This window comes from Ursus americanus, chromosome 23 (genome assembly GCF_024610735.1).
Source record: "Ursus americanus isolate L20-20 chromosome 23, mUrsAme1.1.p, whole genome shotgun sequence".
Classification (NCBI taxonomy): domain Eukaryota; kingdom Metazoa; phylum Chordata; class Mammalia; order Carnivora; family Ursidae; genus Ursus; species Ursus americanus.
This window is the reverse complement of record NC_142149.1, coordinates 41,675,329-41,703,147: the sequence shown is the minus strand read 5'-3', so window position 1 is coordinate 41,703,147 and position 27,819 is coordinate 41,675,329. Positions and strand designations below refer to the sequence as shown.

Genomic DNA, 27,819 nt, shown 5'->3' with positions numbered 1-27,819 from the left:
ATAAATACATACATACATAAATACATACATACATAAATACATAAGTAAATAAAGTTACACACAGCAGCCCTCTGCAGTAATTCTCAAATCTTTCCACCAAAAGTTTCTCTAACAGCAGAAGAGAGTGAGTAGGAAACCTCTCTCAGTCTGGGTTTATAGAGTTTAAAGAAGTCTATTATAAGCCTGAGATTTATGTGAATTTTCATGGTCTACTTCAAGTTTCATGTTTATATATCTGTGTCTTTGTTGCTATAAAAATATTACTTCCCATTGGGGTGCCTGGGTGGCTCAGTTGGTTAAGTGTCAGACTCTTGATTTTGGCTCAGGTCATGATCTCAGAGTTGTGAGATTGAGCCCCCCCCCCCCCACGGATTCTGCTCTGGGTGTGGAGCCTGCTTGAGATTCTCTCTCTCCCCCTCTCCCTTACCCTCTCTTTAAAAAAAAAGATTTAAAAATATTACTTCTAATCAAGTAAAACTGATGCCCTGGGAATATGATTTATATTCATCCTTTGATTTCGGTAATTCCTACCACACTGGGGCATGACCCTGAAGGACTTGTATCCCTAGAGAAAAAGAACATTGAATAGGAAAAGTTGTGAACTCAAGTTGAGTTCACATGGCTATAACGAGAAGCTGCTGTTCAAAGAGGAAGAAAAGAGCGTGTCATTTACTCAGGTAGCCTCCTGCCAATAGAGGCTTTTATTGGTTGATCTTCCAACTTACTAATTATGTCTCTTTTAAAACATTGGTTTGATGATATGTGTAATCTTTTACCTAATATATCAGAAGACATCTAATTAAGAAAAGAAAAAGAATAGGAATCTGTATATTCTCCCATGTCCTTACTCCATATTTTTAAAGTTTTTTTTCTGATTATAATACATGATCATTGTAGAAAGTTTAGAGAATATAAATGATGATATAGAAGAAACCACTTATCACCCACATCCCATAAGAAACCTGCCCTTTTTTCAGTAATCCTCACATTCTGATCATGTTCTCATTTTAAATAAACAGTATAAACTTAGGACTTAATAAAATTCTATTGTTTAGCAGTTTCTTAATTTACTCAACTTCTCTTGTCTTTGTACATTAAGGTGGCTTACAGCTTGTTTGCTATTATGAATAGTCTGCATTTGGTATCCTTGTATATAAATCTTTGGGGGTATTTCTGTTTTGTTTTTGTTCTTTTCTAGAATACATTTCTAGACGTGAAACTATAAGGTCAAAAATAGGGCTAATTTTAAAGCTCTTGATAGAGAGTGCCAAAAACATTGCCCATTTTCATGATCTCTTGACAGTATTGCACATTATTATCTGTTTTATCTTAAATAATTTAATAGAAAAAATATGGTACAGCATCTTTATTTGAATGTTTGTGTTCTTTTTATTTCAAGCTAACCATATTTTTACTTCCCTTTCAGCCCATTTTTACTTCTTTTCAGACCCTATGAATTATCTTTGTCCAGTTTTCTTTGGGGGTATTTGCCTCTTTTTATTGGATTCATTGGAATTCTTTGTTTATTGAAACTATTAATCCATTGTTTTATATATGGTGAAACTATTTTTCTCAGTTTGTCATTAGACTTTATTTTACTTTATTTATTTTGCTATTTTCCTCTCTGTGTATATCCTTTTATATTTGAATATATGGCATGTTTTTAAAATGTGTGACCACATACTTAACATATTCAACCATGTGAAGATACTAAAAAATAAATAGGAGAATTGTATGGTATATGAATTATATCTCAATAAAGATGTTTACAACAACAACAAAAAACAAGACAAATACTATGTGCCAGGTACTTAGATATGAAGACAAAACATGGTCTCTGTCTTCAAAAAGCTCACAGTTTAATGGGTCTTTCTATTGTTTTATTTTCTACAAGGGTTAGAGGTAACTATCACCAGTCCCAGAAAATAAAATAAATAGAATGCATTCCTAAAAGAAGAGAATGATGATTAGGTCACTAATTCCTGTTATTGAGAACATTGCCCCATTCATCTTTAGTTCTATCAGAATTCTGTTATGCAAGCCTCTAAAATGATTGACCATGAGAAAATATGCAACAGGTATGGCTATGAATATCCTTGTGCTAGGAATTTTTCCTACATTTTTGTATTTAAATTATATATAGTAAATAATGTTTGAAGACTGAATCTGCAACATGTAAAATGGGACACCTTGGCTGAGGGATCTGTTCCACTATACTTGAGTAGAAGTAGGCAAGGAAAGAAAGGAATGAGGTGTGTTATAGGCAGAGCGAACAGTATAGCAAAGTCCAAGATACACAATGGCCTGTCTTGTTGAAGATACTACCAGAATTTCAGGATAGCAAAATTTACCTGCAGATATTAGATACCTAATATCTGAAACCAAATGTTATCATTTTCAAGAAACTAACTGTTGTCATTTTCCAAGGAGAAAGAAAATACTTGTGACACTAGCATTGGTCAAGAGTAGAAGAAAACTACTTCCAGCTAATGGCAGAAAGTCAACCTACTACTGCCCTTGCACCTTTAATGACAGACATTTTGCAAGAGATCAAAACAGCAACAGCAAAGTGTTTAGGTACTTTATAAAATCTAGCCTTAGCATCTAAAAAGTTCGATGGCATTCACAACCCTCTTATTTGGAAGTTAATATTCATGCTATGTTAGTGAGACCTGAGGATTCCCACCAACACCCCATATGACAGCTCCTCAGCCTACTAAGTCAAGTGTATATATAAGAACCTCTCTCTGGTGACCTCACCTCCCTCGGACTTTAAAGGAATGAGTCCTTTAAGACCAAGCACATCTTAAGTTGACCAAAAGGAGAACCTAGATTGAAATCATGGTCCAGCTAGTATACACATTGTTAGTCATTGGCTTGAGTGATGATTAGGGTGTGCCTGAGATGGGAGGGGAAGCTTGAGGTAAGGTAGCCAGTGACGAGTGCTGCTGTTGGCATTCGGGGTATGTTTGTGACGTATAAGCAAGCACATGTCCCTGTCAGCTAAGCCAGGTTTCTAATGTATAACTTTTCTAGTGGTCCATTTTGCAATTAAGAAGCATCTTATACCACAGAAAGTTATTCTGTGAAAGATTTATATACTAGCTAAAGGCTCTGTCCAAGGTTGAAAGCACTGAAACATGTCTTTAAACAACACATGATATTTTCTCAGTATTTTCTGTGGTTGCAGTTTCTCTGGGTCAACCACAGAATAAGCCTTGACTTGTCTGCCCTCTAGTGGAGATCTGTGATTATAGTGAGCAATGTCTTCTGGCTTTAGGAAGAGTATACCTCATTTCTCTTGATTGGCTTTCCAAATCTTAGCCTGTGCTTCCTTAAAGAATTTTTATTACCACCAAAGAACATATTTATAATTTTGTTCCATTTTCTAAGACGCTGATAAATACCTTCCCTAGCTTCCCCATGGGATCAGGCCTAGATCTCTGCCCTTTGCAACTTTGCAACTCACATCAAGGATTTCTATTTGTAGTTTTTTGAGGAACTGTATTTTCAGAGTGGTTGTATCACTTGACATTCCTACCAATGGTGCACGAGGAGAGTTCTCTTTTCTACACATCCTTGCTAACATTTATTTCTTATGTTTTTGATACTAGCCATTCTGACTGGTTAGCCATTCTGACTGAGGTTATGATCTCGTTGTGGCTTTGATTTGCATTTCCCTGATGATCAGTGATGTTGAACATCTTTTCATGTATCTGTTGGCCATCGTAAGTCTTCTTTGAAAAAATGTCTATTCAGGTCCTCTGCCCAGTTTTTAATCGTATTGTTTTGGGGTGTTGAATTCTGTGAGTTATTTATATATCTTGAATATTAATCCCTTATCAGTAATGTCATTTGCAAATATCTTCTTCCATTCAGTAGGTTGCCTTTTCGTTTTGTTGATGATTTCCTTTGCTGTGCAAAAGCTTTTTGTTTTATGTAGTCCCAATTGTGTATTTTTCTTGTTTCCCTTCCCTTGGGTGACATATCCAGAAAAATATTGCTAAGGTTGATGTCCAAAAGACTTCTCTACTGCCTGTTTTCTTTTAAGAGTTTTATGGCTTCATGTCTGACATTTAGGTCTTCAGTCCATTTTGAATTTATTTTTGTGTATAGTACGGGAAAGGTCTAGTTTCATTCTTTCGCATGTAGTCGTTCAGTTTTTATTGAAACCATTTATTGAAGAAACTGTCTTTTCCCCATTGTATATTGTTGCCTCCTTTGTTGCAGGAGCACATTGACAGTTTAAGAGTGGGTTTATTTCTGGGCTCTCAGTTCTAGTCCAGTGACCTATGTATCTGTTTTTATGCCATTACCTTACTGCTTGGATTACTATAGCTTTGTAGTATAGTTTGAAATCTGGGATTGTGATACCTTCAGCTTTGTTCTTTTTTCTCAAGATTTCTTTGGCTTTTCAGAGTCTTTTGTGGCCTTATTTCTGAATAATGTTTCAAGTTGTAACTTTGTTTAATTGTATTCTAATTCTTTATATCCATTAACAATTAAAATGTTTAATATTGGGGCGCCTGGGTGGCACAGTGGTTAAGCGTCTGCCTTCGGCTCAGGGTGTGATCCCGGCGTTATGGGATCGAGCCCCACATCAGGCTCCTCTGCTATGAGCCTGCTTCTTCCTCTCCCACTCCCCCTGCTTGTGTTCCCTCTCTTGCTGGCTGTCTCTATCTCTGTCAAATAAATAAATAAAATCTTTAAAAAAATGTTTGATATTAAGAGATTTTAATAATCAGATTTTACTTAGCCTCCTCCAATGTTATCAATGCCTTTTATATTTTTAAATTCCTTGGGGAGGCATGGTAGTCATGTGTCGCAGAGGGCTGGTACTAAAACCAAAAGGCAGTCTAAGCAATTGAAATGTGGCTAACAGGACACACAAAAAACAGAACAGGTGATACAGGTGAAAGGGGCATGCAGGCATTATCTCCAGGGTGAAGCTTAAACAGAACTAAGATCAAAATTTTAAAATCAAAATTTAGAGCACAGAAAAGATTTGCAGTAGGTAGAGATGATATTCAAAACATTTAGCAACTAGTATGGCACGCCTATAAACCAATCACAATAGGCAGGAGCAAGACATGGAAATCCTCTGCTGTGCCAGGCATCATTCTGTTTGTTATTGGATCTTGAAACATTCTGAGAGGTGGTAGACAGCTACTATTTACCATCTGGTACAGAAGTATTTCAATGTTTAAACAATTAGTATAGTTGTACCACTGTGTCCTGGCTGAACATTAGACCGTATGTCCATATTGAGGGCTCAGGCTACAAAGAGGGAAATGGACCAATGGTGGAGTTGTCAGAGAGTGAGATATGGTATTTCACTTGAGTAGGAGGGAACAGAATTTGGACAGGGAGAGAACGCAAAGACAAGGTCTTAGGATCAGGCACCTACCGCTGCCCCCAAGGTATTCTTTTGATACAAGAGAAGCAGCTTGTTCTGGCAGAATATATATTTGACCTTGTCAGACAGAATCTTGACTCTGCTGCTTACTCTTAGGTTACTTTGAGCAAATTATCACACTTTCATGAGGAAGTTTCTTTAGTTGAAAAGTAAGTCTCTAATCATACTTGCATAGCATTCATCCCAGGGTGGCTCAAATGAATAATAGTTATGAAAACACTTTAAATTATGGAGAACCAAAAGATGGCACAGAGGCATAGTCTTATTACCTTATGGTGGATGCTGCTTGCTCTCTACCCCCATTTTAAGCACTCATCTTGGATTGACAGACCAAGGATATGACCAATAATTTAATGGAGATGAGGCACATGATATATTGAAATTAGCCTAAGGTTTAGTCCATTCTGCCATGTACTAGGTTGTGATACCTAATTCTGATACCAAGGTTATGGTACCTTGGGCAATATTTATTAATTCATCAATATCTACTGAGCATGACTGTCACTATGCAAACATAGTCCTGCCCTTACAGACCTTACAGTCTGGGGAGGGGGACAATAGATGCTTTTGGAGAGCTAAGTTCCCATCATCACAGATCTCCCTGGTACCTAGCACACTTACCTTGAGGGAGTAGTAGCTATGTGTACCCCAGGCTTTTTAATGTTTTTCCAAATGTTTAAGAGAAAGGTTTTCAATCTTTAACTGCTTGTTAGTTATCTATGAAGCTTTTTAAATGTACACATTCTTGGGCCGCATACCTCATGGTGTACTGGTAAATGTTTAAAAACCTGTTCTGGGTGGGGGCTGTTTGTAGCATTTTTCTGATAAATACTCCCACCTTGGCCACTTTCAAGCTACCAATGTGAATGTCTTGTGAATCTTGTGAATGTCACAAGATTCCTAAAAAATCTAACAATTGGCTCTCATGAGCCTACTAACCAGCCCCAGCACACCATTGGCCCCACCTCAAAGCTAAGGAACAAAAATTGGTAAGCATGAGACCTGGAGATTTTTGTTATTAAAAAAGTTGTAAAGGGAGCCAGAGTTAGGAACCTTGTAAAGTTTTCATATTGCATGCTTGTCAGATATAACAGATTCACAACACAGGAAGACTTGTTGCTTTTTAAAACCAAGTAGCCTCAAAGAGTTGAATCTCTGATGATAGAAAAGACAGTGTAGCAATTCTGAAATTTTCACAAGTGGGTGAGTTAAGTTGCCCATATTAAATAAATTTTGGAGATGTCTGAGTGGCTCTGTCGATTAAGTGTCTGTCTTCATCTCCAGTCATGATCCCAGGGCCCTAGGATCAAGTCCTGCATCAGGCACGCTCCCCCTGCTTGTGCTGTCCCTCTCTGTCTCTCTCTCTCTCTCTCTCTCTCTCTCTCTGACAAATAAAATCTTTAAAAAAAATTAAAGGATTGTAGACAAAAGACACCCAGCAACAGCTCCCAATGGTAACCCAGAAACAGAACTGGGTGTTGCCACAAGAAAGATGCATAGTAACTGTCAAGTTTGGAGGGAGACCGACAGCCTCTCAGGTGATTTTTTTGAAATGTCATGAACTTAAGGCTTTGAAACCATCTTTCAAAGCTGGGGAGGGATGTAGGAGGGGAGAGGGGCCTTCCACTTTTTTGAAACAGTGTGGACAAAGGAAGTTAATAGGTACCTTTGAAGTATAATGAATGAGTCCACTTGGATTGGAGAATATGGAAAGTGTAAATAATCTTAAACAATAAGGTTTGGGAAGGTACTTAACACCTGTCTAGTGCAGTGTTTTTCAAGGCTAGCAGCACATCTCTCTCCCCAGCCTACTCATCAGCAAATACCACTTGGATGCTTACATTTTTCCAAACATCTTTTACTTAGCAACCTACTTTTATGCTCAGGTAATAGATTCATAAGAATGCATTAATCTTTCAGTTCACAGTTAATGGTTCCTGAATACCCTAAAATTAAATGCACATTTAGAATCTCATACCATATTGTTTATAGGTTGAATTTTTCTTAAGAGCATCAAAAGCTAATTATTTAACAATAGGAGGACTGTGTGATATAAAAGAGCAACAAACATGTAATTCAGTCATTTAATTAATTAGATCTCTTCCTTACACATTAGAAATGATTCCGTTCACTAAGAAGAAACTAAGAGCTACCTCTATACTTTTCTCCTGGTAATTTCTAATGCTCTGAGCAGGTTGACTATTTGGCTTCTGAGCAGGTTGACTATTTGGCTTTTTTTCTTTTTCCTGACAATGTGTGAAGTTATTTGACAAGGTAGTTGGTTATATCTGTCATATGAACTTGTTAGAATAGAATAGTAGGCATTGTACCTTTAGCTACCATTTAAATGCCACTATTCAAGATAACTGCATGACTTATTCTTATTGAATAAGCCGTGTTTTATTTTTGCTTTTGTGGCAATGAATCCTACTGAAAGAAACATAATTGGGCATTTTCTTCATTTCTTTTAAATCCATTTTACTCTAAGGCCTACAATACCTTGATATATACTAAGTTGTTTTTTTCTTTTTCTAAGAAATAGCAATGGGAAGAAAATCATTCATTGCCCTGACTAGTGTAATATTAATCTAAGAAAGAAAGACAAAGTTGAGTAATAATCCATTGTATATAAGGAGGGCATGTATTGCATGGAGCACTGGGTATTATACACAAACAATGAATCATAGAACAGTACATCAAAAACTAATGATGTACTCTATGGTGACTAACATAACATAATCAAAAATAATAACAAAAAATAAAAAAAGAAAGACAAACTTGAGGATCTTGTAGTAGAAGCACTACTCTGACTTGCCTTTTGGTGTGCGCCCAAGGAATTTTCCACTCCTTTGGCACCATTTTAAAGTATAGAACTCATAGAAGAAAAATGACAAAGGATATTATTTTATTATAAGCCATGAAAAAAGAAATGCTTTCCTTTGTGGCTCCCTCCCTACCCGCTATCTTTGTATACAGGTACAAAGCCAGATTTTTAGTTTGGAGGAAGTTAGTTATAACAGAAAGATAGACCTGAGTTCAAATCCTATCTAGACCACTTATTAGCATTGTATCCTTAAATAAGTCTAATTATGGTGCCTATTAAATAAAATATGCCTCTGTAGATATAACTAATTTTGTCCGTGTGTGGCCACTAAGGAAGCATCAAGGGTGTTTTTGCTTTTTATTTCTCCATATACTCTCATCACAATTCTCACAGGTAAAAAAATCCAGGGCACCTGGGTGGCTCAGTTGGTTAAGCGTCAGACTCTTGATTTGGCTCAGATCATGATTTCAGGATCGTGGGATTGAGCCTCATGTCAGGCTCTGTGCTCATCAGAGAATCTGCTTGAGATTCTCTCTGTCCCTCTCCCTTTGCCCCTTCTCCCCCACTCATGTGCACTTTCTCTCTCTCTCCCTCTTTCTCTCTCTCTAAAATAATAAATCTTAAAAAAAAAATCCACCAAAGAGCTGAAAATAATTTGAATATCCCCTTTTTGGTCTGTTCCTTTTAGGTATAAAGGGAAGGGCATGAAGTTAGTAATAGGCCATAAACATAAAAGGTTGCTCAACCTTATTAGTAATCAAGGCAAAGCACATTGAGACCATTGGCAAAAAATAAAAATGATGATTCCAAGTGTTGGCTAGAATTTAGATCAACTGAAACAATTCTTCCTGGTGGGAGTATAAATCAGCACAACCACCTTGGAAAATAATTTGGCACTATCTTGTGAATGTTAACCTTTATTTACTCTGTGACCCTGCAATTCCACTGCTTGGTAGATATCCTGTGTTGACACTCTTATGCATGTAGACCAAAAGACATGTACAAGAATGTTTATAGTGGCATAGTTGATGTCACCAAAAATTGGGAACAATCAATATAAGTAGAATGGATAAACTTTGATATGTGCATGTAATATAGTCTTTTACCCCAGTAAAATGAAATATAGTTATATGTAATAAGTGAATGATCTTGTTTGCATAATACTTACTATTTAAAAAGCATATTGGGAAGACTACATACATATAGTACAATTTTTAAAGCTCTTAAATAATCAAAACTAAATGATATATTGCTTAAGAATATAGATGTAATTAAAAAGACAATGGAATTAAAAAATAATGAAGTGAGGTAGAACCAATAAAGTAAATAAAAATGAAATTCTAAAAAAATATTCAAATAATGCGAAAGAAGACAGAAAAGGAAGAATAGAATAATAAAACTGTAGGTGACAAACTGAAAATAAATAGTAACAGTATAGACCCAAATCTGACTGTATCAAATTACATTAAACGTCATTGAACTAAACACTACAATTAAAAGGCAAAGATTGTCACAGTAGATAAAGGAAGATGCGACTTTATTTTTTTAAAGATTTATTTATTTATTTCAGAGAGAGAGAGTGTTGGGAGGGGGGTAGAGAGGGGTAGATGGAGAGAAAGAGAGTCTCAAGCAGACTCCACACTGAGTACAGAACCCAATGCGGAGCTGAATCCCACAACCCCAAGACTGTGACCTGAGCTGAAACCAAGAGTTGGGCACTCAACCAAATGCACCAGCCAGGCTCCCCAAGATGCAACTATATTTTGTTTATAAGAGACAGTCTTTAAAATATAAAGAGATTGGAAAATATGTCTTGCAAACAGTGAGCATAAATAAGTCTGTAGTGGCTATATTAATATCAGATAAAGTAGATTTCAAGACAGAAAGTCTTACTAGAAGATAAAGCAATCTTGAAAAACAAGAATCAAGTTAGAGGATTTATATTTCCCTCAAAACTTAATAAAGTACAGTAGTCAAGATAATGTGGTCCTGGCATAAAGACGGACAAATAGATGAATGCAACCGAATAAAGAACCCTGAAGTAGACTTCACCTATACAATCATTGGATTTTTTTTTTCAAAGGAGTCAAGTAATTCAATGGGGAAAGGAAAGTCTTCAACAAATGGTACTTGAAACTAGATATCCATGTGGAAAAAAATGAACTTCCTGCTCACACCATATACAAATATTTTTTCAGGATGGGTCATAGACCTTACATATAAAACCATAAAGCTTTTGCTAAAAAGTATGGTAGAGTAGGGGCGCCTGGGTGGCTCAGTCAGTTGAGTGCATAACTCTTGGTTTTAGCTCAGGTTATGATCTCAGGGTTGTGGGATCGAGCCCCAAGTCTATCCCTCTCTCTCTCTGCTCCTGCCCCCATTCATGCACACTCTCTCGCTCTCTTTCTCTCTCTGTCTCAGATAAATAAGTAAAATCTTCAAAAAAAGAAGAAGAGGAGGAGGAAGAAAATACCTTGTGCAACATTTAAAAAAATATGGTAGAGTATTTTTGTGACTAAAGGGTAAGCAAAAGTTTCTGAGGACATGGAAAACAATAACCATTGGAGAAGAAAATTACTAAACAAACTGTAATTGCAGCTTTCAGACATTATTGATAAGTGTAAAGTGTTACAAGCACTCTGGGAAAAGGCTTGGCAATTTCCTATAAAACTATGCATGCATCTATCCCATTACCCAAGAGAAACAAAAACATATTTCCACAAAAAAAAAAAAAAAAACACAGAAGAGGGCTCCTGGGTGGCTTAGTCAGTTAAGCCTCCAGCTCTTGGTTTCAGCTCAGGTCATGATCTCAGGGTACTGGTATCAAGCCCTGCATCAGGCTCCACACTCAGCAGGGAGTCTGCTTGAGATTCTCTCTCCCTCTTCCTCTACCCGCCCCCTGCTCGTGTGCTCTCTCTCCCTTTAAAATAAATAAATCTTAAAAAAAAAAACCAAAGGAATGTTCATATAACAGCTTTATTCATAACAGACAAAAATTCAAACACCCCAAGCACATATATCAGTAGGAGATAAACAAACTGTGGTATATTCATACAGTGGAATCCTCAGGAGTAAAAAGGAATGAGCTCCTGTTAAATGCAACAACGTGGATGAATCTCAAAACCATGCTGAGTAAAAGAAGCCTCGCACAAAAGAGTACATACTATATGATTCCATTTATATGAACAGTGGAATCATATAAATGGAATTATATGCTATGTGCTAATTTGGGGGTGGGGAAGTTGTGATAGGAAAATCAGAACAGTGGTTACCTCTAGGGGTGGGTGGTGCCAGGTGTTGACTGAGAAGAGGTACCGGAAAAATTTCTGAAGTGATAGAAATGTTTTGCTTCCTGATACAAGTTTTAGTTACACAAATATATACATTTTCAAAACTCATTGAATGGTGCACTAAAGATTTGTGCATTTCATTGTATATAAATTTTACTGTAAAAGGCAAAAACTGTAATACTGAATTCTAATTAATTATACACATTTAATGGTAAATGTACTGATGTCTGTAACCTACTTTGAAATGCATCAAAAACAAGATGGATTGATGGAAAGGCAGACAAATTAATGTGTGATAAGTATATAAAATATTAATGGTACAATACATATGGTGAATATACAGATTCACTACACAGTCTTTCAACCGTTTTTATGTTTGAAATTTTTTATGGTAGAGTGAGAACAAGAAAATTATAAACTTAGAATTCAAGATAGTAGTCACATCTTGGGAGAAGGATAAGAATGGAGATAGGTAATAAGCACACAGATGCAAAGGTATCAGTACTAGTCTAGCTCTTTTTATTTTAAGGGTTATTTTTTTTAAGATTTTATTTATTTTAGAGAGAGAATGTGAACAGGGTGAGGCGCTGAGGGGGAAGGAGTAGGAGGGGGAAAGAATCTCAAGCAGACTCTATGCTGAGCGCAGAGCCCACCATGGGGCTCGATCTCACAACCCTGAGATCATGACCTGAGCCGAAGCCAAGAGTTAGATGCTCAACCATCTGAGCCACCCAGGTGCCCCCGTACTAGTCTAGCTCTCAAGTGTTCACAGATATTCATTGTATTATTGCACCTCATAACTTACATTTTTCTTAAATGTACCCTTTATATAGTTTTCATACAATTAAAAAATATGGCAAGAATACATTACGAAGTTGAGCTCTGTTAACCAGTAATAACAATAATGAAGCACTTTTGTTAAATGACATTCCAGGAAATCATTTCTGTATATTATAGTTCCCTTGGGCCTCAAAATCTAACATTTACATTTGCTTATCTGAATCTTTTCATTTTCTTTCTTGCAAACTTTCTGGGTTCTGTTGACTCTGGAGGCAATCAGTTCTTTTCCTTTTAACACCTTTCTTTTCAATCCCTAAAAGGAATACTTCTGAATCTAAAACCTCCCCTACAGGCAAATAGTTTAGCACACTATGACATTTAACCTGTCTTCTCTCTGTGGGTAGAATCTTTGCTGCCTTCTTCCCTTCGTGGAAAATAATAAGCATGCCTGAAATCAATAACAAAAATAAAATGAGAATTAAAGTGTAGAGTTTTAAGTAATAGTAGCTGACCAGGAATGGAGACAGAATGATGTAGAGGTGAATGGGTTTGGTTCCATAAACTCCAAAATGTAGGTGGCTCAGTGGCAGACAGTACACACTGTTTGAAATTATTTTTGTCTTCCAGTTTTGATATTCACCAAATAGAGCAAAAGTGACCAAAAAACAAATATAAAATGTCAGGGAACAAACTTAAGGAAAATCTTAGCACCTTAGTATTATTAATTCTCACATCTTTTCTCACTTTTCCTTTATGTCAATATTCTTGTGTACGTGAAAATCTGTGTAATAACTTATACGACCTCACCTAGGCCAGGGAGGAGTAAATGATATGCTTTTTCAATGTGTTAGGAGGCAGTATTTTATCAGTTTTAATTCTAGCTTCACCATATGAGTTTCCTTGGGCAACTTACTTAGTTCCTCTTTGTGAATTTCAGTTTCTTCATCTGTAAAATCCATACTTCATTGAATCTAAATTGCCATGTTATAACACCCTCAATTATGTGCCACTAAGAAAAAATAAATATTGCAATTAAACTATGATTCAGTGCTTTTTCATTGATTGAGCTATCATTGACTGACTATATTTATCCTAAGCTCTGTGTGTGTGTGTGAATCAGTGAGAAATATAGTACCATCAGCCTTCTGAATTATTTTTTAAGGTTTTATTTGTTTGTTTGTTTGTTTGTTTATTTTAGAGAGAAAGCATGCACAAGCAAGGGCAGGGGCAAGGGTGAGGGAAAGAGAATCCCAAGCAGACTCTGCGCTGGACGTGCAGCCCAGTGCTGGGCTCGATCTCAGAACCCCCAAATCGTCACCCAAGCAGAAACCAAGAGTCAGATACTTAACCAACTGAGCCCCCCCAGGCACCCCTCAGCCTTCTAAATTTATGAGTAATAAGTAGGACAGTGTACTTGAAGTGTAGAGCAAGGAGCCTGGCACATTATAAATATTCAGTAACTAGTAGCCTTTGTGTTGAGGGTGATTCTATTCGTGATTTGATCGTGTGCACTTTGTGAAGTGGCTCATTGTTTAGGTTGTTCTTTGGGGATCAGAATTATTAATAGATCATCTCAATGAGATTTGTTGGTGGCAATCAGAATGCCCACTCATTTTGAATCTGAAGTAGCATAACAGTGGCATAACATCTTTCGTTGGTTTTCAGAGGTAATTCTTTTAACTTTTGGCATTTTGTTATCAATGAAATTTGTCGGCTATTGTTGAAGTTTCCTCCAGAAATAAATTCTGATACGTATCAGCCTTCCATGTTGGTTTAAGTTGCTATTTATGGAGAGAATTTGTTCAAGTGCACAGATGAGTGAAATATTCCTACATGTAAAGCTTAGTAAAATTTTATCGTTGATACTATGATATGAGACCTCAGATTTTAAATTTATTTTTTTTATCATTTTCCTGTCTATGCAGGAGGCAGACAGTGGGGAGGAGGAATGCCGGTCACAGCCCCGGAGGTATGTTTGTTCATTATATTCTATAGCATTTCTGTAGTTAATGTTTTTTCTCTAATTCTTTCTTAGTCTTTTCAGATTAGCTTATCCTGGTTTCCCAAGAAGCTTAATTGGTCTCTTAAGAATCCAGTTACTGACTCAGAGATTTAAAATGGTAGATTGCATTATGTTGTACACATGAAACTCATATAATGTTGTATGTCAATTATACATACATACATACATACATACATACATACATACATAAAATGGTAGATTGCTTTAAGAAAGTGCAGGTATGCCAATATTGGCCCAACTTTTACCCAAGTCTAGAGAACTATCTTGAATAATAAAAAAGTAAATTTTCATTACCTTTTAGGAAAATATCAACTGAACATTTCAGCCTTCAGTTTTGTACTTAGGTTTATCATTCATTTTGATAGATATTTAAATTCTTATAGATTGGTCAATATTTCACTTCCTAAATACAAAGGATATACTGAGTAACTTACCCAGTCCTTCAAATACAATGAATACTCACAGAGTAGTGGGCGTATTGTTAAAAGGGTACCAATATCTGCTGTCATTAAAAGAAAAAAGAAAAAGATTCTGTGAGATATTTAGGAAGTATATAAATATTTTTGTTATCTCCTTTAAATGGTTTTATAAATCAACTTTTTTCCTCAAGATACAGTTCTGGTAAGTTCAGGATGGCCATTTAAATGCTACCAAACTTGTATCCTCTGAACACAATCGCATGAACCGTTCTGTATGATACAGAGGAAGTGTACAAGAAGCATGCTCAGTGTGGAGAACCTGGCTAAAGAGAATGCTTCCTTAATAATGAATTATGAAGTGTTTGTTGCTGTATACCACTCTTGTAAACTACAAGTTTATATAAAAATAGTTCCTTTTCATCAATAACTGAGGTTTATTGACAGTATTTTTCCTGTCTTGGTTAACATGAAAAATTTGGCTTGAAGCTTAATTTCTCACTCTCTCTTGGGGAACATCTGACAGTGAAGCGTAATTCTTTTGCATAGCGCTTAGAGATAGAAACCCAGAAAAAAAATTTAGCTGAATGATCACCAGAGGCACCATAACCTTATTCCCATTAGAGTGAAAAGAGGATTCCAAAAGATTCTGAATTTTCTACTAGGCCAGATGTAAAGATCGTTGGGTTAACTTCAAGCTTTACATATTGACTTGGCATCTACTGGGATAATTGTTGTTCCAAAAATTACATAATGATGAGGCAATGCAAGTTTACTCTCATTCACAGTCCTGAATTGTCAAGCCATTAAGAACCATAAAGACCACTGTTTTTAAAGTTGTTGGCAATAAATCATTAATAGGACTAGCAGAGTGTTTTTGTAGGCATCTTCTGTTTAAAAGAAAAGGATCATTTATACCAAGAAGGAATGAAGAAAAACCTGGTAGCACCCGTTTTTTAAAATTTACTTGCCTGTTGTAATTTCTTACATTTAGTATGTTTCCCAGGCTCCTTCTAAATCTAATTGCTTTAGTCTGAGTCAAAGCAAAGAAACTTCTTTTAAGTGCCAGTAATGCACCTTATATATAATGCAGCATCTACAGCTAGATGGTCTGTAAGAGATTGATTTTTTGTGTGTGCCTGACTACTACAGATTATTCTGCATCCCCATCACTTACCACAGAATAAACCAGCAGTGAGTTAGCACCATTTCACTGAGCCTCCCTGAACTCATCTTTTCAGTTCGCGGGCTCAATTGTGGTGCGTTGTAGAGAATTGAATAGTAAACAGCATTATATTTAAAACTAATGCCAATTCCACATAATAAAAAAGATGTTGCACTAATTATCTCTTATTTTAACCAAATGCCATTTATTGGGAAAGCCTTAGGTTAAAAGTAATCATTTAATATAATTAGCCCAAACTATGAAGTCTTTAAAAACCGATGTTCACAGGCAACAACAAAAATAGATAAATTAGTCTACATCAAAAGTTTTACAAATCATATAGCTGATAAGGGGTCAATGTCCAGAATATATAAAGAACTCTTACAACTCAAACACAATAGAAGAAGAACAGCCTGTCTTATTCAGCTCAGGGTCCTATAATAAAATACGATAGACTGAGTGGCTTAAACAACAGGAATTTATTTCTTACAATTCTGTGGGCAAGGAAATCCAAAATCAATGTGCTGGCAGATTTGGTTCCTGGTGAGAGCTTTCTTCCTGGCTTTCAGACAGCTGTGTTCTTGCTGTGTCCTCATACGGTTGTGTGAGAGAGGATGCCGTGGTCTCTTCTTCATATGTAGACATGAATCCTGTCATGGGAGCCCCGTGATATCATCATGACATCATCCAACCCTAATTTCCTCCCAAAGGCTCCCATCTCTAAATACCATCACATTAGGGGTTAGGGCTTCAACATATGGATGGGGGGGGGCACACAAATATTCAATTCATAACATTCCACCCTGGCCCCCCAATTCATACCCTTCTCACATAAAAAATATTTTCATTCCATCCCAGTAACCCCAAAAGTCTTAACTCATTTTGGCATCAACTCCGAAGTCTGAAGTCCAAAGTCTCATCTAAATATCTCATCTAAATCATGGGCCGCCGGGTGGCTCAGTTAGTTAAGCATCTGCCTTCGGCTCAGGTCATGGTCCCACGGTCCTGGGATGGAGCCCCATATCAGGCTTCCTGCTCAGTGGAGAGTCTGTTTCTCCCTCTCCCTTTGCCCCTCCCCCTGCTTGTGGTCTCTCATGCTCTCTCTCTCTCAAATTAGTAAAATCTTTTTTAAAAAATATCTGTATCAGGTGAGATTAGAGGCAGAATTTCTCTCCAGCTATGAACCTCTGAAACCAGGTAAGTTATGTGCTTCAAGACACAGTGGTAAGATAAGCTTAGAAAAACGTTCCCATTCCAAAAAGGAAAATATGAGAGAAAGAAGAGGTGACAGGCCCTAAGTTAATCCAAAAGTTAGCAAGGCAAATTCCATTAGATCTTAAGGCTCAATAATAACACTCTTTGGTTTGATACTTTGCACTGGGGACCCACTGGGGCAGTTGTCCTGCCTTCAAGACCCACTGGAGTGGTGGTGTCATCTCCATGGTTCAGCAGGGCAGCCCTGCACCTTTGGCTCCCTTGAAGTGCCACCCATCTGTCATTCTGCAAGGACCCATCTATCTGACACTGTGCTGGGCAGCAGAACCAGCATAAAGGCAGTTTTGCCCCTCAGCCCTTGCATTCTAGGTCTGTGTTTGGAGTAGCAGTCCTGATGATCTCTGAATCGCCTTTGGGATCCTTATTCCCTTTTCTTGACGGATAATGTATATTCACAGCTTTCCTTCATTCCATCTTGTTTTCTTTGCTTCCTTCAGTCCCAGCTGGCAGTGTTTCTGCTAGTATAAATCCCATCTCTATTCCTAGCTTCTGTGGAGATGGCTGTGGAGAGGTCCATGGTTCACACCCACTTTAATCACCACACCCTTTCTTCTGAACATGCTTTCTCATTTTTCTACAACATAGGGAATTTTCCACATCTCTAAGTTCTGTTTCATTTTGCTTAACAACTTCTTCTTCAATTCATTTCTCTCTTCTCATATTTTACTATTTACAGTTGGAAGGAAAAGAAGCTGTTCCTTCAGTGCTTTGATTAAAAATCTCCTGAGCTTAGATATCTAATTCCGTCACTCACAAGTTATACGTTTCACAGAACACTAGAACATGAACATAATTCAGCGAAGTTCTTTTGTACTTTATAACAAGTATTGCTTTTTCTCTGTTATCCAATAACATGTTCCTTATTTCCATCTGAGACCTCATCAGAATGGACGTTACTGCCCGTATTTCTATCAACATTTTGTTTATGATTATGATGTATTCTTTAAGAAGATGGAAGGCTTTTTTGCCAGCCCTCCTCTTTTCTTTCTGCGCTCTCACCAGAATTGCCATTAACACTCCCTTCATGACAATCTTACCTTTTTCAAGCAGGCACCTCAGAATTCTTCTAGCCTCTAGGCATTACCCAATTCCAAAGCCACTTCCACATTTTTAGGTATTCAGTATAGCAGCACCCCACTTCTCAGTACCAAAATCTGTATTTGAGTTTTCCAGAGAAAGTAGGAAATATGTGGATAGATTTAGTATAAGGAATTGGTTCGCCCAATTATGGAAGCTGGGAAGTCCCCAAGATCTGCAAGTTGGAGACCCTGGAGAGCTGATGGTCTAACCTCCAGTCTGAGCCTGAGCCTGATCAGGAAAAGACTGATGTCATAGCTCAAAGACAGGCAGAGGGAGCAAATTCTTCCTTGCTCAGCCTTTTGTTCTATTCAGGCCTTCAGTGGCTTTCAATGGAATGGTGTAGCCTACCTACATTGGGAAGGGCCATCTGTTTTACTCAGTCTACTTATTGAACTGTTAATCTCATCCAGAAACACCTTCAAAGACACCCCCAGAATAATGTTTAACCAAATTTCTGGGCGCAGGAATTTGTGGCCCAGCCAAGTTGACACATAAAATTAACCTTTGAATAACTCAATTAAAAAATGGGTAAAGAACATTTCTCCAAAGAAGATATGCAAATGACCAATAAGTACATGAAAAGATGTTCAGTGTCACTAATCATTAGGGAAATGCAAATCAAAACTACAGTGAGATATATCACCACACTCATCAGGATGGCCACTATCCAAAAAACAGAAGATAACAAGTATTAGTGAGGATATGAAGAAATTGAAACCCTTGTGCACTGTTGGTGAGAATGTAAAATGGCACAGTATAGCAGGTCCTCAAAAAACTGAAAATATAATTACCATATGATCTAGCAATTCCACTTCTGGTTATATACCCAAAACAATCAAAAGCAGAGTCTTGAGAAATTTGTACACCCATGTTCATAGCAACGTTATTCACAATAGCCAAAAGATGGAAGCAACCCAAGTGTCCACTGGCAGATAAATGGATGAACAAATTATGGTATATACATATAATGGAATATTACTCAGCCTTAAAAAGGATGGAAATTCTGACACATGTTACAACATGGATAAACCTTGAGGACATTATGCTAAGTGAAATAAGCCAGTCACCAAATAATACATATTGTATGTTTCCACTTACACAAGGTACCTACAGTAGTCAGATTCTCAGAGATAGAAAATAGAATGTTGATTGCCAGGGGCTGGGGGAAGAAGAGAATGGAGTTATTGTTTAATGGGTATAGGGTTAAAGTTTTGGAAGAGAAAAAAGTTCTAGAGGGGAATGGTGGTAATAGTTGCTCAACAGTGGGAATGTACTTAATACACACTTACAAATAGTTAAGATGGCAAATTTTATGTTATATACATTTTACTGTAGTTAAAAAACAATGTATTCATGCTACATTGGCCCCTTTTTATGACAATTCTGCCAATACTTTGTCTTTCTCAAAAGATAAGCATAAAAAGATAACATGATCACAGAGCTAAAAATCCGGTTGTATATTTTTTTTTTGGTAAAAAAGCTAAATGGATGACACATTTAATGCCAGTCTTCCTTGTGCATGTTTGTGAACTCATTGCTTTGCTGATTGTGTTGTAACCCACTTTGCTTAATTGGGAACAACCAGGAAGGTGAGTATAAGACTAAACCATACAGCATTCAATATTCAACAATTTGACCTATAAATGGCTCTCTCATATGAGTTAACTAATAAAATTATAAGACAATAAATAAAAATGAACAAAAGAAATATACCACTGAAATCTCTGAAATCCCAAGACATCTTTTTTAAGGTGAATAGTGGTGATAGGAAACAAAGTACTTTAGATCTAAATTTAGAAAATAAGCATTTTAATTATTCTTAATTAATAGAGTTCTTTTATTCCTGTGTGTACCAACTCTAAGCTAAGAATTGTATAAAGTAAAGAGAAAAGGAATGACCTTTAGGAAATTGTTTGTAAGGTCAGAAATTTATAGTATTGTACAATAATATGGCTTCAAAGATCCAGAAATTGTGCTATTTTTTTAAAAAGGCAAATGAATATTTAAACCACACAGGACAGTTTTTATATTGTCCCCAGTCAAGTCAAGCAATACATATAATATTTGTTACCAATTTTTGTTTGTTTCAAATTTTTTTTTGTCTTTTTTTCCCCATTGTGTTTTATTGACTTTAGAAGTGCAAACACCGTGAGTGAATTCTACAGGGAGATTTTTTTTTTTTTCTTTTTCATTTTTACAGGGAGATTTTAATGGAATAGAATGGTGGTCTGTAAAGAAGGTGACTTTTTAAATTTTATTATAGTCAACATACAATATTATATTACTTTCAGTTGTACAACATAGTGATTCAACATTTATGTACATTACAAAGTAATCACCGTGATAAATCTATGTACTACCTGTCACCACACAAGTTGTTGCAGTATTATCTCTGTCCCCTGTACTGTTTATACATTGCATCCCGTGTCTTATTTATTTTATAACTGGAAGTCTGTTTCCCCTATTTCACCCATCCCCACAATCCTTCCCCTCTGGCAACCAACAGATTGTTCCCTGTATCTATGAGTCTGTTTCTGTTTTGTTGTTCACTCATTTTGTTTTTTAGATTTCACATATAAGTGAAATCATACAGTATTTATCTTTCTCTAACTTATTTCACTTAACATAATACTCCCTCGTTTCATCCATGTCACAAAAAGCAAGATTTCATTCTTTTTTATGGCTCAGTAATAGTTCACATATTCTGTCGTGTGTGTGTGTGTGTGTACATATATACATACATACGTGTATATATATATACTTACCACATCTTCTTTACCCAGTCATCTATTAATGGACACCTAGTTTCCTTCCATATCTTGGCTATTTTAAATAATGCTGCAGTGAACATAGGGATGTATATATCTTTTCGAATTCGTGTTACTGTGTTTTTCAGATAAATGCCCAGAAGTGGAATTGCTGGATCATATGGTAGTTCTATTTTTAATTTTCTGAGGAACCTCCGTACTATTTTCCATAGTGGCTACACTGTTTTGCATTCCCACCAACACTGCACAAGTCCCTTTCCTGCACATCTTTACCAATACTTGTTATTTCTTGTGTTTTGGATACTAGCCATTCTGACAGGTGTGAGCTGATATTTCGTGGTTTTGATTTGCATTTCCCTGATGATGAGTCATATTGAGTATCTTTTCATATGTTTGTTGTCCATCTATGTATCTTCTTGGAAAAATGTAAATTCAGGTCCTTTGTCCATTTTCAAATTGAATTGTTTGGTTTTTATATATATTGGATATTAGCCCTTTATTAATTATGTCATTTGCAAATATCTTTTCCCATTCAGTAAGTTGCCTTTCATTTTGTTGATGTTTTCCTTCCCTATGCAAGAACGTTTCAGTTTGATACAGCCCCATTTGTTTATTTTTGCTTTTATTGCCCTGTCTGAGGAGACAGATCCAAAAAAATATTGCTGACACCAGTGTCCAAGAGCTTACTGCCTATGTTTTCTTCCAGGAGTTTTAAGTTATCAGGTCTCACATTTAGGTGTTCAATCTGTTTTGAGTTTATTTTTGTATGTGGTGTAAAAATTTGTCCAGTTTTGTTATGTAAGCTGTCCAGTTTTCCTGGTACTATTTATTAAAGAGACTGTCTTTTTTCTAATATATATTCTTGCCTCCTTTGTCAAAGATTAATTGTATAATGGTGAGTTTATTTCTAGACTCTACTCTGTTCCATTGAACTATGTGCCTGTTTTTATGCCAGTGTCATTACTGTTTGGATTACTATAGCTTTGTAGTATAGTTTGACATCAGGGAGTGTTATACCTCAGCTTTGTTCTTTCTCAAGATTGATTTGGCTATCAGAGCCTTTTGTGGTTCCATACAAATTTTAGGATTACTTGTTCTAGTTCTGTGAAAATTTTCTATTCGTATTTTGATAGAGATTGTGGTGAATCTGTAGATTGCTTTGAGTGGTGTGGACCTTTTAACAATCTTAATTCTTCCAGTCCATGAGCATAGTTTATCTTTCCACTTAGTTTTTGTCAACTTTAATTTCTTTCATCAGTGTCTTATATTTTTCAGAGTATAGGTCTTTCACCTCCTTGGTTAAATTTATCCCTAGGTATGTTATTCTTATTAATACAATTGTAAATGAAATTGTTCTCTTAATTTCACTCTCTGACAGTTCATTATTAGTGTATAAAAATGGAACAGATTTATGTATACGGAGTTCATATCTGGCAACTTTACTGAATTAATTTATTCTAATAATTTTTTGGTGGAGTCTTTAGGGTTTTCTATACATAGTACCATTCAAACTGCGAATAGTGACAGTTTTACCTCTTCCTTTCCAATTCGGATGTCTTTTGTTTCTTTTTCTTGTCTGATCACTGTGTCTAATACTATGTTGAATAATAGTGGCAAGAGTGGGCATTCTTATCTTATTCCTGATCTTAGAGGAAAAGCTTTCAGCTTTTCACCATCAGATATGGTGGTAGCTGTGGGTTTGTCATATGTGGCCTTTATTGTGTTGAAGTATGTGCCCTCTATACCCACTTTGTTAAGAGTTTTTTCATAAATGATATTGAAATTTATCAAATGCTTTTTCAGCATTTATCGACATGGTTATCTGGTTTATATCCTTCTTTTTGTTAATGTGGTGTATCATATTGGTTGATTTGTGGATATTGAACCATCCTTGCATCCTCAGAATAAATCCCACTTGGTTATGGTGTATGATTTTTTTAATGTATCATTGAATTGAATTTGCTAATATTTTGTTGAGGATTTTTGCATCTATATTCATCAGGGATAATGGCTTGTAATTTTCTTTTTTTGCGATGTCTTTGGGTTTTGGTATTAGGGTAATGCTGGTCTTATAGAATGATTTTGGAAGCATTCCTTCCTCTTTCGTTTTCTGGAATAGTTTGAGAAGGATAGGTATTAACTCTTCCATAAATTTTTGGTAGAATTCACCCGTGAAGTTATCTGGTCCTGGACTTTTGTTTATTGGGAATTCTTTGATTACAGGTTCAATTTCATTACTAGTCATCAGTCTACTCAGATTTTCTATTTCTTTTTGATTCAGTCTTGAAAGATTGTGTCTAGGAATTTATCTCTTTTTCTAGGTGTCCCATTTGTTGTCATATAATTGTTTGTACTAGTTTCTTATGATTCTTTGTATTTCTGTAGTATCAGTTGTAACTTCTCTTTGATTTCTGATTTTATTTATTTGGTTCCTCTCTTTTTCTTGCTGAGTCTGACTAAAAGCTCATCAATTTTGTTTCTTTTTTCAAAGAACTGCCTCCTACTTATGTTGATGTTTTCTTTTTTTTACTTTAGTCTCTATGTCATTTATTTTCACTCTGATTATTTCCTTCCTTGAACTAACTTTGGGCTTTGTTCTTTCTCTAGTCCTTTGGGTGTGATGTTACATTGTTGTCTTGAGATTTTTCTTGTCTCTTGAGGTGGACCTATATTGCTATCAACTTCCCTTTGAGAACTACCTTTGGTTTGTTCCACAGATTTTGGACTGTTGTGTTTTTATTTTCATTTGTCTCTAAGTACTTTTTTATTTCCTCTCAATTTCTTCATTGATCCATTGGTTGTTTAATAGCATGTTTTTCAGCCTCCACGTGTTTATGTTTTTCCCAGTTTTCTTCTTGTAATTGATTTGTAGTTTCATAGTGTTGTGGTTGGAAAAGATGTGTGATATGATTTCAGTCTTCTTAAATTCATTGAGACTTATTTTGTGACCTAACGTGATTTATGCTGGAGAATATTCCACGTGTACTTGAAAAAAAAAATCTATTCTGCTATTTTAGATGGAATGTTCTACAGATATTTATGAAGTTCATCTGGGCTAATGAGTGATTTAAGGCCAATGTTTTCTCGTTGATTTTCTGTCTGAATGATCTATCCATTGATGAAAGTGGGGTGTTAAAGTTCCCTACTTTATTGTATTACTGTCTGTTTCTTCTTTTATGTCTGTTAATATTTGCTTTATTTATTTAGGTGCTGCTATGTTGGGTGTTCTTTTCCCTTGGGATTTGGTGACCCTCCCTAGTGTTACATTTTCCTTTCTATTTATTTATTTATTTATTTATTTATTTATTTATTTATTTTGGTATCTATTATAGGTATTTGGTTTGTGGTTACCATGAGGTTCATATATAACATCCTACCTATATAGCCACCTATTTTAAGTCAATTATTGCTTCAGTTCAAACACATTCTAAAAGCACTACATCGTTACTTCCTCCCTCCCCATGTTTTATGTTTTTGATGTCATATTTTACATCTTATTATTTTGTGTATTCTTTGACTAATTGTAGATATGGATGATTTTGCTAATTTTGTATTTTAACCTTCATACTAGCTATTTAGGTGGTTGATCCACCACCTTTCCTATATGTTTACTTTTACCAATGAGATTTTTTTTCTTTCATAATTTTCTTAGTTCTAGTTATGTACTTTTCTTTTCCATTTAAAGAAGTCTCTTTAATATTTATTATAGGGCCAGTTTGGTGTTGATGAACTCCTTTGTCTTCTGCTTTTCTGGGAAATTCCTTATCTCTCCTTTAAGTCTGAGTGATAACCTTGTTGGGTGGAGTATTCTTGGTTGGAAGTTTTTTCCTTTTAGCATCTTGAATATATTATGCTACTCTCTTCTAGCCTGTTAAGTTTCTGCTAACAAATCAACTGATAGTCTTATGGGAGTTCCTTTGTACATTGGTAGTTGTTTTTTCTCTTGCTGCTTTTAAGATTCTCTCTTTATCTTTAACTGATGATGCTTGGATGATAATGTGTGTTGGTGTGGGTCTCTTTGGGTTCATCTTACTGGGGACTCTTTTTGCTTCCTGGACTTGGATGTCTGTTTCCTTCACCAGGTTAGGGAAGTTTTCAGCAATTATTTCTTCAGATAGTTTTTCTGTCCCTTTCTCTCCCTCTTTTCTCCTTTTGGGAGCCCTATGATGCAAGTGTTTGTATGCTTGATGTCCCTTAAACTAGCCTCATTTTTAAAAATTCTTTTTTCAGGGCGCCTGGGTGGCTCAGTTGTTAAGCGTCTGCCTTTGGCTCAGGTCATGATCCCAGGGTCCTGGGATCGAGCCCCGGATCGGGCTCCCTGCTCAGCAGGAAGCCTGCTTCTCCCTCTCCCACTCCCCCTGCTTGTGTTCCCTCTCTCACTGTGTCTTTCTCTGTCAAATAAACAAAATCTTTTTTTTTTTTAATTCTTTTTTCTTTTTGCTCTTCTGATCGGGTGATTTCCATTACCCTGTCTTCCAGATCACTGATCCATTCTTCTACATTCTGATCTGCTGTTGATTCCCTCTAGTGTATTTTTCATTTTAGTAATTGAACTCTTCAGCTGTAATTGGTTCTTTTTATATTTTCTGTTTCTTTGTTGAAATTCTTGCTGTGTTCATGCATTCTTCTCCTGTGTTCCTTGAGCTTTTTTATGACCATTACTTTGAACTTTATCTGGTAGATTGTTTATTTCCATCTTGTTTAGTTCTTTTTCTGAGATTTTATCATATTCTTTCTTTTGGAACATATTCCTGTCTTTTTATTTTACCTAACTCTCTATTTGTTTTTATGTATTAGATCAGTTACATGTACCAGCTTTGAAAGACTGGCTTTATGCAGAAGTCACCCTGTGGGGCCCAGTAGCACAAACACCCCTGATCACCTGAGGCAGGTCCCTCAGGGGTGTTTCTTGTGTGGGCTGTATACACCTTCCTGTTGTGGGGTAGCCACAATAGCCATAAGCATGCTGGTAGGCTGGGCAGCTCTCTGGCACAGCTGACTGCTGTGTTTGGCTGTGACTGTTGCAAGCCTTCTAGGTGCAGGGCTGGCCCTTCAAGGCAGGAGCACTTACGAATGGCTGTGGTGCTGACTGAGTGTGCCTGTGTCTGTGGGATGTGGTGGATCAGGGATCCACTTGGGAGGGGCTAGATGGGCAGGTTGGATGGGGCTGGCGGTGCTAGCACAGTAGATGGAGAGTGTCAGAAATGGCACCTGCTATGGCCAGGAAAACCAGGTAGAAGGGAAGTAAAAAATAAGTGCCCGCCAGTGATTCTGTCTCCAGAGAACATTACAACAGGTCACTGCTTCTCCAGCACGCACCATAAAGTTAGTCAGTGGATCTCCTTCATGTGTGGGAGGAGGTGAGCTCACTATCTTCTTGCTTTACCATCTTGATCCCACCTCCAGAAGGTGACTTCTAAGGTTTCATAGCTATTAGTGGGGAGCCAGTTATATCCAAAATAAGACCAGTAGGAATCTCTTGCCCTGTGGAGGAATCCAAAATAACGGGAGCTGGAAGTACTGACCCTTTTCTTTTAAATTAATCAATGTGAAGTTATTTTTCTTTTTCTTTTTTCTTTTCTTTTTTTTTTTTTTAAGCAAGCTCTGTGCCCAGCGTGGTGCTTGAACTCACGACCCTGAAATCAAGAGTTACATGCTCCACTGACTGAGCCAGCCAAGTGCCCCTGGGAAGTTATTTTTCATATTTTTCATGTTCAACCCAAAGCCTCTCATGTTTTTAAGCCTGGTATCTTCTTTTTTAGTCATTGATAGACATAAAAAATTACTCACCATCTACTGAGAAAGTTCTTCACCTTTGAAAACATGTTACTTCCCCCAAGGTACTTCAGACCTAGCAATGAAAACAAAGTGTGCAGCAGATGGGATAGAGAGCATTGTGGGCCAAAGGAATCTTGGGAAATCTCTCGGAAGAGCTGGATCTTGAATGAATGGGATTTAGGTAGAACAGAAAGAGAGCATTCCAAATATAGGAGGATGGAGAGAGTGGAAAGATATCTAAGAAGTCTGGAAGTAGGTGCTAATGTGTTTTAGGGACAATAAGAAGATAATTGTATCTTAAAAGCAGAGTTTTTATTTGATTGATCTTTGTCTAGAAGAATGACATGATTGCCAGAAGAGTATGGCAGTGTTAAACAGTGTGAAAGGAGGCAAGAAAACTATTCAGGAAGCTGTTGCAGGCAAATGGCTAGAGGTGGGCAATCTCCTCCCCATCTGACAACAGCATGAAGATAGGGGCTATGCCTTTTATCTCAGTATCTACAGCAATTAGCATGTAGTTGGCACTTAGTAAATGCTTGAGTGAATGTTGAATGAATAAATGAAAATAAAAGTGTTGATATCTCTACTAAAAATGATGTGGTTAAAAAAAAAAAGAACTTGTTTGAGTTTACCTTTGAACATGTAAAATAACGGTGCAGTAGTCAAGTGGAGACCTCTTGAGGACAGTTGAAAGAAAGCAGAATCAGGGCATCTCTTTGTGTATAGTTTCACAATGGCACTGTGTTAACTAATTCATTGAATTGGTGGCCAGATCTTTTCTCCAAATCTTAGTCTTTGGTACCTCATTAGGTTTTTTTAATCTTGTATTTGCTCTATTATTTGTGCTTTTGGGATATGTCTTCATTTAATTTCAGTTTATTTGGTGAAATAATTTTAGTATGGATTTAAATTCATAATAACAATAAATATACTACATTACCCATGAGAAAAGGACAGATATACTTCCACCTCAGGATATGTTCTAGTTAAAGAATATATTATCC

The 27,819-nt window shown here is 36.4% G+C and overlaps 1 protein-coding gene across 2 annotated transcripts in view; it reads left to right on the top strand.

The window, feature by feature from the left end:
- SSH2 (slingshot protein phosphatase 2) overlaps positions 1–27,819 on the top strand; it is a 240,628-nt gene that overhangs the window by 81,282 nt on the left and 131,527 nt on the right. For both annotated transcript variants that reach the window (XM_045773222.2, XM_045773220.2), the window contains one exon: positions 14,236–14,279. In XM_045773222.2, the coding sequence (XP_045629178.2) occupies positions 14,236–14,279 (44 nt within the window). The remainder of the gene's footprint in view (positions 1–14,235; positions 14,280–27,819) is intronic.